The sequence below is a fragment of the Anolis sagrei genome, chromosome 4, assembly GCF_037176765.1.
Source record: "Anolis sagrei isolate rAnoSag1 chromosome 4, rAnoSag1.mat, whole genome shotgun sequence".
In the NCBI taxonomy this organism is placed as follows: domain Eukaryota; kingdom Metazoa; phylum Chordata; class Lepidosauria; order Squamata; family Dactyloidae; genus Anolis; species Anolis sagrei.
The window spans coordinates 247001801-247014763 of NC_090024.1; the positions used below are offsets into that span (position 1 = coordinate 247001801).

At 40.3% G+C, this 12963-nt stretch overlaps 1 protein-coding gene across 1 annotated transcript in view; it reads right to left on the reverse strand.

Moving 5' to 3' along the window:
* STAG3 (STAG3 cohesin complex component) overlaps window positions 1-12963 on the reverse strand; it is a 46996-nt gene that overhangs the window by 23800 nt on the left and 10233 nt on the right. The window contains exons 8-16 of the mRNA XM_067467134.1: window positions 8786-8909; window positions 8010-8108; window positions 5614-5693; window positions 5283-5390; window positions 5087-5189; window positions 3400-3511; window positions 1670-1773; window positions 1464-1556; window positions 1188-1277 (exon numbers count right to left, since the gene is read on the reverse strand). Of these exons, the coding sequence (XP_067323235.1) occupies window positions 1188-1277; window positions 1464-1556; window positions 1670-1773; window positions 3400-3511; window positions 5087-5189; window positions 5283-5390; window positions 5614-5693; window positions 8010-8108; window positions 8786-8909 (913 nt within the window). The remainder of the gene's footprint in view (window positions 1-1187; window positions 1278-1463; window positions 1557-1669; window positions 1774-3399; window positions 3512-5086; window positions 5190-5282; window positions 5391-5613; window positions 5694-8009; window positions 8109-8785; window positions 8910-12963) is intronic.

Genomic DNA, 12963 nt, shown 5'->3' on the forward strand with positions numbered 1-12963 from the left:
TGTATATATATCTTGTAAGCCGCTCTGAGTCCCCTTTGGGGTGAGAAGGGCGGCATATAAATGTCGTAAATAAATAAATAAAATATAAGATATCATAAAACATGAACCAAACCAAACGTCAACCAACCAGTAGCCAAGAGAAGTGGGCAAGTGCAGATTTGGGACTAATAGCGCAAGACAAGGGCTTGTGCAAACACAAACTGTGGGGTCGGGACTGGGAATAAAGTGCTGGGGATCCAACCAGAAAATCAGGGCTGGACAGACTTAACCAAACAGCTAAACCATTTACTTATTTACTGTATTAATACTGTCTTTCTCAGCCCTAAGGCAGCTTACAAATATATGCAACAGTTAGACATCAAAAACATACATAATAAAATAAGTAAGTATTGAAACGATCATTAAAACATAATAAAACCTTAAATCCAATTATTTAAAACCACGCAATCCAATATCATGGTCCATGGCAGTCCCAATTTCATCTTTTCTTATTGCACTGCTAGATTACTCATTGAATGCTTGGTCAAGCATCCACATTTTTAGCCTTCTAAAGGTCAGGAGGGAGAGTGCTGACCTAATTTCACTCAGGAGGGAATTCTATAGCCGAAGGGCCACCACTGAGAAGGCCCTGTCTCTCATCCCTGCCAACTGTGCCTGCGAAGGGGGCGGGAGCAAGAGCAGGGCCTTCCTGGCAGATCTTAATCTCTGGGTTGTTTTAGTTTTTTCAGGCTATGTGGCCATGTTCTAGAGGCATTCTCTCCTGATGTTTCGCCTGCATCTATGGCAAGCATCCTCGGAGGTTGGAACTAGGAAAATGGTTTATATATAGAATCCAAGAGACCTTATGGGCCATCCAGTCCAACCCCATTCTGCCAAGAAGCAGGAATGTTGCATTCAAATCACCCCTGACAGATGGCCATCCAGCCTGTTTAAAAGCTTCCAAAGAAGGAGCCTCTGTGGAATGACCAGGGCGGGACAAAGAACTCTTGTCTGTTGGAGCCAGGTGGGAATGTTTCACCTTACCATTTTATTTATTATTTATTATTATTTATTTCAAAGTTTTATATACCGACCTTCTCACCTCTTTTGAGGGACTCAGACCGGTTTCCAACCATAAAAACACATACAATTTTGATTAGCATTTGATGGCCTGGCCTTCGACAATAGATCTTAATCTCCTTGCTTACTTTCTCCAGGCGCCCCGTGCTGTAAAGGGCCAGGTCAAAGTAGCCAGGAGCCTCCAGCAGGGAGACCACCTTCTCAGCGTCAGCAGAGAACTGCCAAGAAAACAGGGAGACGTTAAACCCTCAAGGGGGAAATCTGTCCCCTCCCAGGGGAAAGTGACCCCTACGCTTCCTGCGCCAGTGGCCACCTGTGAACAGAGTGCTCAGAGGCACAGAATGAAAGCTCCTTCGAAAGGGAAGGGGTTGTGCGTGGAGCGCCATACATGGGTCCCGTCTCACCTTGGCGATCAGTTGAGGCAGCAGCGGGATGAGGTGCTGGGTGAGCCTCCGGCGGTCCTCCGCCTGCACCTTGCGCTCCCGGGCAGAGACGACCTGGCAGAGCAGGAGAACAGAGGAGGGAAGGAGACCCCCAGAGTACATGGCTAGGAGATGACTCATCCACCTGGACTCTCTCCTTTTCCCTTCCCTGCCACCCTGCTAAATACCTTCTTCCCAGAGGCCCGGCCGACAGGCGGCTGCCCCTCTGTGGCCTGGCGCATACTGGCCACTAAGATCATGATGAGAGCACCCTCCTGCCTGTCGCCCAGTCCTGGGGAGAAAGGAAGAGTCAGCTACAAACCTGGACCAACACCCCTTGGCACATTGTGGGCAAACCGGGGCGGGGGCGGGGGGCTGGGAAGGTGTGTGAGGCCCCCTATAAAGACTGACGTCGAGCATGCCCCCCACCCCTTAACAAGGGATGGTGACTTATAGTTCTGCAAAGGACAAAGGTACCAGACTGCACAATAGGGGTTAAGTCTTGGTCAATTTGCCAAGGCCTTAACAACAATGAGGACCCCATGAAACTTCGGGAATAGCTAGACCTTGGGGTCTCTGCCTCTCTCGGGAGCTGTAGTTCTCCAAGGACGGGGAGCAAAGCTTGTTTCCAGAGACACCAGGTCCATTTGGGCCACTCAAGAACTCCTGCCAGGACCTTTGTGCAACACCCTTGCGTTTTAGCCATCCCCTATGGACACTCTTTCCCCGCACATGGACAAACCTTATGAAATCTTGCCTTTTATGAACTTTAGATATATGAAATGTGTTTTCTGATTTCTTTGTGTGGCAGAAACCTTTCCCCTTTTCTCCTGACCTTTGTTTCCCCTATATACATGAAGAAACTCCACCAAAGGGACTACAAAGCCCCAAACATTCCAGGATATTTTTTATCCACAACTTCCCTTTGCATGAACAATAGCCTGGGCAGCTGGTGGCCCTTGGAGGAATTGCCCAGCCCTCAGCTTGCCCCTTTGGCAAAAATCTTAATCATATTTCCTCCTGAAGGACAAAAGGTCTTCGAAAGACCTTTTGCCTTTGCTCTGATTAACTCAGCTATCTCCACCAAGAAACAATCACTCCAGTCTACACATGTTGATCCATTCCACTCAAAGCACAATAGATCAGGCTGGCTTGAGATTTCCCCTTTGTCTCGCCGGCCACATGGCATTATTTTTTCCACATTCATTCATAGATTCCTTTGTGTCCTTTCATCCCGCCTCCCTCTTTTCTGATTTGCTATCGCCGCTAGATGGCAGAAGCCTCCCCATTGGACCCTGGGGACCACTGGAGCTTCCTGATTGGTCCGGAGGTGCTGGGGGCGGGAGGGCCACCTCCCAGCTGTTCGCCCATTGTCCAATCACAGTGGAGGGCGGCAGGGAGGCTGGGGTGGGAAGTTTGAACTCTGCAACTTTGAAAACTATATAAATGGCTGTATCAAATGTATTTCTTTATGCTTGCATGTGAATGATCACTGCAATTGCATCCGCTTCAGCTGAATCGCTAATAAACCTCGGTGCCACTTCTTCGCCTTGGCAAGAGTCTCATTTCAATTATTAATATCAATAAAATTGCTGGAATCAGGCTTCTCTGACGGCTCGCCAAGGTGATGGACCCTCTTTGGTGCGGTCCTAGGGGTTTCGCTTACTGGGGAGACCCTCCTAAAGTCCGTATTGACTTCAAGACTTCATCCTTCCCCCACAGACAAACACATATGAAGGAGGGCTGGGTGGTCTTGAGTGGTCCTCCACTGGGGTTCTTCCTCTCCTGATGCTGTCCCTCTCCTTGGTCTTTATCCCAGCTGAGCTCCAGGAGGAGGACCAGGATGTTTCAGCAGAGCAAGAGCATCATATCCAGAGCGGCAATCCCTGCCAAAGCCCCCTCCCGGCTCCTAGCTCACCTTCCAGGGGGGGCTCCTCCAGCAGGAGCCCGGTCAGCACTGGCCAGTCCTTCAGGAGCGGAGCTGCGCAGTCCCACAGGCTGTCCACCAAATAGGCTGCGTGATCGTGGAACTGAGGAGGCAAAGGAGGGAGAGCTGCCAGGGAGGGCCCCAATGGGTGGCCAACCACCAGAAGGGAGAGCCACAAAGATCACCTTTGCTCAGGCTGTGGGGGCCCAGAGGAAACGGCAGGCTCCCTTCTGAAAGTAACTTAAAACTTCTGAATGGGTTGCAAGGAAAGAGCAATCACAAATACCCTGGGGTACATGGTCACCTGATACAGTCTGCTTGCTTGCTTTTGAGTTCAGTCATAGAATCCTAGAGTTCGAAGGTACCCCCAAAACGATGCAGTCCAACCCCCTTATGCCAGGTAGGAAGACACAAACAAATATGCCAAACAATAGCCAGGGAGGCAGGGAAGACTGTGAACAATGCTGCTTCTGCAAAATTCTGCTGAGGGAAGGTCTTGTTGCTGAATGGATCCAGTCTTGCTGTTCCCCCCTGCAAAAGAGCTCACACCCCTGGGATATGCTCCTGTCTCTCCAGTGTATAGCCTGAGAGCCATGATGTGCTTGGATTGTGTGTTTCTGCCTGACAGAATGGGGTTTGATGCACAGCCCTTGTGGTCCCTTCCAGCTCTACTACAAGAAAGGAGATTCCACCTGAACATTAGAAAGAACTCCCTGACTGTGAGATCTGTTCAGCAGTGGAACTCTCTGCCCTGGAGTGTGGTAGAGGCTCCTTCATTGGGGGCTTTTAAACAGTGCTGGATGGCCATCTGTCAGGGGTAATTTGAATGTGATTGTCCTGCTTCTTGGCAGAATGGGGATGGACTGGATGATGACCCACAAGGTCTCTTCCAACTCTAGGATTCTAGGATGTTACAGTAAGGTGTAGCAGTACCAAGTGTTTGTGTGTGTGTGTTGAAGAAAAAACTTATGATGGTAATTGTTATGTGCAGCTGGTAATGTAGGTCAACCAGCAGTCTTGGACCTCACCCGATAGGGTATAACTGTCTGGATTTTTAGAATACAGTTCTGGAGAGCTTTTCCTCTGAGGAGATCTATGCTCAAAGGCTCTGCTCTGAGGAGCAGGTTGGAGAGAAGCTGTTACACTGCTCTAAAGGAGGCTATGGCGGAATCGTTGTTTACTCAAGGTTTATGTTTTGCTCTCTCGTTGGATTTAAGATGAAGATGCCTTATTTCGAGTTACTTACAAATACTATGTCAGTTTCTTGAAGTTTGTTTTTTGTATGCAACATTGCAAGTTTGTGTTTCATCTCTGCTATTAAGAGTAAAGATTTTTCTGTCCATTTCTACTCTTGTCTGTGTGTCTTGTGCATGGGACGTGGCTGAGATCCGCTTGCTGCGCAACAAAGGATACTCAACTCTCAAAATGCATCCCACCACCTCTTTTTTTTTTTTGCTCCTTTATATACAATATTAAAGTTGAACACATTTTCCCACTCCAAACTCATTCAGCCGCTCCTCATATGAAGGGAGGGAGGGAGGCCAGGGCTGACATGCTCCCCAGCCCTCCCCCAACCGCACAGGGGCCACAGTGAAGGCCACTCAGCAGCAGTCTGGGGCTCTCTCTCCCGAAGGCTGTCACCACCACTCAGCAAACTCCACCAGGATGCCTGGCTCACCTCACTTTCGATGAAAAAGTGGAGTAGCGACTGAAGGAAGGTGCGGGAGTCCTCAGTGCGTCCCTCGGCCTCTCCGCTGGCATGCGCTGCAGGTGCCAGCAGCCTGAAGCACAAAGCATTCCCATCAGAGAGTCAGCAGGGAAAGGAAAGGCTGGGGACAGAAAAGGCCAGACCCTGGAGTTGGGGCAGCACTCACTTCCTGTATAAGAATTCCCCTGCGGCAGCGGCCAAGGGGCGGCCAGAAGCGTAGACTAGCGGGAAGACACTTTCGCAGTCTGAGTCGGTCAGCACATCCTCCATGTTCCTGTGCAGAGAGACCAGGCCTCAGGGGCAAAAGGCAGGGGCAACAGGCACAAAATCTCCCTCTCTCTGTCCCCAGGTTCAAGTGGAGGAGACGCCACTGTCAGAGGGTCTCTGCTGACAGGCAGTGCAGATGGCGCCAAAGGAGAGGGCGCAGGAGAAGGTCATTTCTATTCACAGAAGACCCCCCCCCCTCCCCAGCAGCATTGTCCCAGGGCCCCACTCACTGGAGGATGAGGGTGAGCAGCCTGACCGCCTCCACTGCCACCTGGAGCTCCTTGTCCAGCACCATGGACACCATCCGCTCCTGAGGAGGAAACAGCAGAGGGACCAGAAGAGCAGGCTGGCTCTGCGTGTGTGCATCTGAGCTCCCACCCAAGCGTGGCCAAGTTTTGACACCAGAAAAAGGTGTAACACAAAAGGGAAAAGGCCTCTTTCTACATGACTCTGCCTGTCCGTTAATGGTCTCCCGGGTCCCACATCCTGAGGCTGAAGGGCTCTTTATGAGGCCAGGCCACATCCTGACAGGCCCCACAAAGCTTTATGGCTTTCCTTTTGCCTTTGGTCCCAAGATTTATGTATTTATTTATTACATTTCTACCCCGCCCTTCTCCCCACAAGATCAGGTTGGCAAGCTCCCTGCCTCCATCTCCCACACAGCATTCCCTCCTGGATTTCTTTTGACTAGGCTTTCGGCAACCCCTGGTAGTACAGCGGGTTAAACCACTGAGATGCTGAACTTGCTGACCGAAAGGTTGGCAGTTTGAATCCAGGGAGTGGGGTGAGCTCCCACTATTAGCCCCAGATTCTGCCAACCTAGCAGTTCAAAAACATGCAAATGTGAGTAGATCAATAGGTACTGCTTCTTCAGGAAGGTAACAGCACCCCATGCAGTCAGGGTGGCCACATGACCTTCGAGGTGTCTACGGACAACGCTGGTTCTTCGGCTTAGAAATGGAGATCGGCCCCACCCCACAGAATCAGACTCAACTAGATTTAATGTTGTCACAAGAAATTCAATATGCAGATGTGATAAATGTGAATTTAATATGATATATGGCATGAATGGAAGGGTGTATGGATGGAGTTAATAATTTTGGAAACACCAGGAAAATATTAAGGCCTGCAATAACTTCCTGCTTGCTGGACTGTAATTAAAAGTTGCTAATAAGAACGGAAAAGTAAACTCTGATAAGAACTGTGACAATGGTTCTTTCAAGTTAAGGAAATGTTTGCAACACTCCTTACATTAAGAAGGAAATCAATACAAGCCTTGTGTTTGTCAACACCAATCAAGAAGAGCCAACATCTGACCAGGAAACTGAGATGGAGCCAGGATGGTAGACGTCTATCATTAATTTACAACTTTGGGATGACATCAACAGAATATTCCTATAAAAGACTCTAATAATGCTCAGATGGCAGACCTGAGGAGTCTGTTCCACCCGCCATGCTCTGCTCCATGGGAAGGAGAGAGATGGTGTATTCGGAGAGTGGCAGATATGCTCTGGGAAAGCATGATTCTGGACACTTTGGGGCTTCTTTCTCAAGGGAAGAGGAAGAAGTGTGCTTTTGGAGTCTTAGATTTTGTGCAGGGAGTCAGGTTCTGCTGTATGGAAAACAGAGATCTGGTCCTTGTCATTGTTCTTAGGGAAAGAAGTTTTGGCATCTTGGCGTTTTGAAGTTTTGGTGTTATGGAAATTTTGGAACTATGCGTTGGCAGGCTGCAGAGCAGGGCCTGGCCTAAGAGGTGCTTCTCCAAGGAGGGAGAAAATGATATGGTAATATTTGGATGCATGACGATTAATGTATGTACATGTGTGTGAATGGTGATTGAAAATGTAATTCTCCTTTGTTTGTTAGCCATGCAATTGTGAATCTAATGTAGATGCATGGAATCTGTATGTCTAATGCCATTCTTTGTCTAAATGTTTTTCTGTAATCTGATATACCCTCTCACACTGGAAATCATTATTATTATTATTATTATTATTATTATTATTATTATTATTATTATTTATACCAAGGCCACCAACAAAACAACAGCATAAGAATACAACAGTAAAACTCATAAAGCAAATAATAAAACATCAAGCAAACAATAAAACACTAAAAACAATGACACCATGACGCATTTAAAACCCAAGGCAGAGCCAAATGTAATGGACAAATTTAAAAAGTGCTGGACATGACAGGTGAAACGTAGAGGTTTTTGGAGGTAGGTGCAATGTGCAGACAATCCTAAATCTCTAACAAGGTGCAATTGGGACATGATGCTATGAGTTTCCTATTCTGGGAAGGCACACTGGAACAGCCAGTTCTTCAGGCTCTTCCTAAAGACTGCCAATGTTGGGGTTTGTCTGATGTCCTTGTAATTTAAAAAACCTATGCTTTAAGTCATTCATATCAGGGGAAACCTTTTATCTTTACCTTTGGGCAATAGCCAGACCAGTATGGCCCTCTGGATGGACCAGGAAACCCTTGTGAGCAGGAGGATGCCACAAAAGGCTGTGGCAATAGGAATAGGGTGGCCTACCTCCACGAAGTCACTTCACAAGCCCCTCACCACATTTATTCTGAGCAAAATGCACGAGAAGCCCAGTGCTCATCCAATGCCTCTCACCTTGAAGCGACTGGTGAAGAGCTCCATCCCGGCCGCTGTCTCCTGGCTGCGGTAGAGCCCTTGCAGAGCCAGCAGGCACTTGAGGCGGACCTCCCCTTGCTGCAAGGAATAATAGGGAGAGCCTGGGAAAGGAGAGACCTGCAGACAGTCGCTGCTCGTTCCCAGAGCACCTTCTGAAGGGATGAGCAAGGCCAAAGATGGGAAAGAGCCCCAGCCAACTTGCTCATAGCTCAGGACTGGGACCTGTTCTGTAACTGCTCTGAAAGAGGAGTTTCACAGGGGCTAGAATCAAAAGGGCCTCACTCCCCTATCAGTTTACTTCACTTCGCAGATCAGGCCTGCAGCTCAGGAGCCCAAATTTCCTAATTTCCCATTTTGCATCCTAATCCCTCTTTCCAAAATGGCCCTGGGGTTACTTGGTAGCAAAACCACAAACATGACCAGCAAAATGTCAGGGAGCATGCTCCAAGGAATCAGAAGCATATCCTGCTGCACAGAGGGAAGTCCAGCTGTTGTGGCCTGTCTGTTTTGCCCCCCCCCCCCAAAATCATCCCCTCTTGCCCATTTGGCAAGAGAGAAAGAGCCCCAACATCGCCTCAGAGTAAGTCATCCACACTAGGCTTGAAGGGGCCAGAGTCTTGTCCATCCAGGGGGGTTGAACACAAGAAGCCCCAGCCTATCCTGGGGGCCCTGAGCTGCTTCTCATCTGTGAGCAGAGCCTCTGTGATGTGGAACGACCCCACTGCCGCCACCCCCCTCTCCCACCTGCTCCCCACCTTGTCATGCAGCGTCCAGCCAATGTACTTGAGGTAGCCATCCGTCAGGAAGGAGGTGCTGTAGTGCTGCATCCACTGGCCCATCTCCTCAATGCAAATGGCACGGATTTCAGGGACCAGGTCGCTTCGCCAGCAAATAACAAGGAGGGATTAGGCCAAGCATACCAGTTCCCCTCAGGCATCTCAACATGGGCCAGATTTTCCTTTCTCACACTTAAGTACAACACCCAAGAAGTATAGCTTATAACTTTTATGTCTGAAACACTGGATACGATGCTGGTGAGGGCAGAACTGAGTGGGATACAGAGTTGGAGGATCTTTTGGAAGCCAACCAATGGCACACTGCCCTAAACTTGCTGTCTAAAATATCCTAGATCTAAAAAGATGCTTTCTTCTGCTGAAAGAACCCTGTTATTTCATGTGTATTGAGCAACACCTAATCATAGGAAGCCCCGGATACTTCAACGCAGAGTGGGCTGATGTACCGTATATACTTGAGTATAAGCCGAATTTTTCAGCCTTTTTTTTAAGGATGAATAAGCCCCCCTCAGCTTATACTCGTCAAAGTTATTTATTATTTGACTCTGTTATTATTATTATTACATTTATTATTTTACTGTATTATTATCATTACATTTATTATTTTCCTTTTTTATTATTATTACATTTATTATTTTAGTCTATTGTTACTATTACATTAAATTATTTTACTCATTATTATTCTTATTACATTTATTATTTTACTTTTTTATTATTGTTACATTTATTATTTTAGTCTATTGTTATTACATTTACAGTATTTTACTCATTATTATTATTATTATTATTATTACATTTATTATTTTACTTTATTATTGTTGTTACATTAAGTTATTTTACTCATTATTTTTATTACATTTATTATATTGAATCAGAGTTGGGCAGGCTTACCTTAAATTATAGTTTTATGTAAATATTCAAAAACACTGAACCTACTGATACCTCAACTAATGTAATTTTATTGGTATCTATTTTTACTTTGAAATTTACCAGTAGCGGCTGCATTTCCCACCCTCGGCTTATACTTGAGTCAAAAGTTATTTATTATTTTACTCTGTTATTATTACTTTTATTGCATATATTATTTTACTTTATTATTATTACATTTACTATTTTACTCTGTTATTATTATTATTACATTTATTATTTTAGTCTATTGTTATTATTATATTAAATTATTTTACTCATTCTTTTTATAACATTTATTATTTTACTATTATTATTGGAAGGATACATAAGCACATTTACACTGAAAGTTAGAATAATGGTTGAATCAGAGTTGAGCAGTCTTACCTTATAGTTTTATGTAAATATTCAAAAACATTGAACCTACTGATACCTCAACTAATGTAATTTTATTGGTATCTATTTTTACTTTGAAATTTACCAGTAGCTGCTGCATTTCCCACCTTCAGCTTATACTTGAGTCAAAGTTATTTATTATTTTACTCTGTTATTATTAATTTTATTGCAGTTATTATTTTACCCTATTATTATTATATTTATTATGTTACTTTATTATTATTACATTTACATTATTTTACTCATTTTTATTCCATTTATTATTTTACTCTATTATTATTATTATTATTATTATTATTATTATTGGGATACATGAATAATATCTCTGTTATTACTTTTATTGCATTTATTATTTTACCCTATTTTATTGGTATCTATTTTTACTTTGAAATTTACCAGTAGCTGCTGCATTTCCCACCTTCGGCTTATACTTGAGTCAAAGTTATTTATTATTTTACTCTGTTATTATTAATTTTATTGCAGTTATTATTTTACCCTATTATTATTATATTTATTATGTTACTTTATTATTATTACATTTACATTATTTTACTCATTTTTATTCCATTTATTATTTTACTCTATTATTATTATTATTATTATTATTATTATTATTATTATTGGGATACATGAATAATATCTCTGTTATTACTTTTATTGCATTTATTATTTTACCCTATTATTATTATATTTATTGTTACTTTATTATTATTACATTTACATTATTTTACTCATTATTATTTTTATTACATTTATTATTTTACTCTATTATTATTATTATTATTATTATTATTATTGGGATACATGAATAATGTCTTTTATTATTACTTTTATTGCATGTATTATTTTACCCTATTATTATTATTATATTTATCATGTTACTTTATTATTATTACATTTACATTATTTTACTCATTATTATTTTTATTACATTTATTATTTTACTCTATTATTATTATTATTATTATTATTATTATTGGGATACACGAATAATGTCTCTGTTATTATTACTTTTATTGCATTTATTATTTTACCCTATTATTATTGTATTTATTATGTTACTTTATTATTACATTTACATTATTTTACTCATTATTATTTTATTACATTTATTATACATTATTATTATTATTATTATTATTGGGATACATTAATAATGCGCCTGTTATTATTACTTTTATTGCATTTATTATTTTACCCTATTATTATATTTATTATGTTACTTTATTATTATTACTTTTACATTATTTTACTCATTATTATTTTTATTACATTTATTATTTTATTACTATTGGAAAGATACATAAGCACATTTACACTGAATAATGTTATAATGGTTGAATCAGAGTTGGGCAGTCTTGCCTTAAATTATAGTTTTATGTAAATATTCAAAAACATTCAACCTACTGACGCCTCAATTAATGTAATTTTACTGCTATCTATTTTTTACTTTGAAATTTACCAGGAGCTGCTGCATTTCCCACCCTCGGCTTATACTTGAGTCAAAGTTATTTATTATTTTACTCTGCTATTATTATTTTTATTGCATTTAGTATTTTACCCTATTATTATTATATTTATTGTTACTTTATTATTATTACATTTACATTATTTTACTTATTATTTTTATTACATTTATTATTTTACTCTATTATTATTATTATTATTATTATTATTATTATTGGGATACATTAATAATGTCTCTGTTATTGTTACTTTTATTGCATTTATTATTTTACCCTATTATTATTATTATATTTATTATGTTACTTTATTATTATTACATTTACATTATTTTATTCATTATTATTTTTATTTCATTTATTATTTTACTCTATTATTATTATTATTATTATTATTATTATTATTATTATTGGGATACATTAATAATGTCTCTGTTATTATTACTTTTATTGCATTTATTATTTTACCTTATTATTATTATTATATTTATTATGTTACTTTATTATTATTACATTTACATTATTTTACTCATTATTATTTTACTCTATTATTATTATTATTATTATTATTATTATTGGGATACATTAATAATGTCTCTGTTATTCTTACTTTTATTGCATTTATTATTTTACCTTATTATTATTATTATATTTATTATGTTACTTTATTATTATTACATTTACATTATTTTACTCATTATTATTTTTATTACATTTATTATTTTACTCTATTATTATTATTATTATTATTATTATTGGGATACATTAATAATGTCTCTGTTATTATTACTTTTATTGCATTTATTATTTTACCTTATTATTATTATTATATTTATTATGTTACTTTATTATTATTACATTTACATTATTTTACTCATTATTATTTTACTCTATTATTATTATTATTATTATTATTATTATTATTATTATTGGGATACATTAATAATGTCTCTGTTATTGTTACTTTTATTGCATTTATTATTTTACCCTATTATTATTATTATATTTATCATGTTACTTTATTATTATTACTTTTACATTATTTTACTCATTATTATTTTTATTACATTTATTATTTTACTCTATTATTATTGGAAGGATACGTAAGCACATTTACTCTGAATGTTAGAATAATGGCTGAATCAGAGTTGGGCAGTCTTACCTTAAATTACAGTTTTATGTAAATATTCAAAAACATTCAAGCTACTGATGCCTCAATTAATGTAATTTTATTGGTATCTATTTTTACTTTGAAATCTACCAGTAGCTGCTACATTTCCCACCCTCGACTTACACTCGAGTCAATACATTTTCCCAGTTTTTGTGGTAAAATTAGGTGCCTCAGCTTATATTCAGGTCAGCTTATACTCGAGT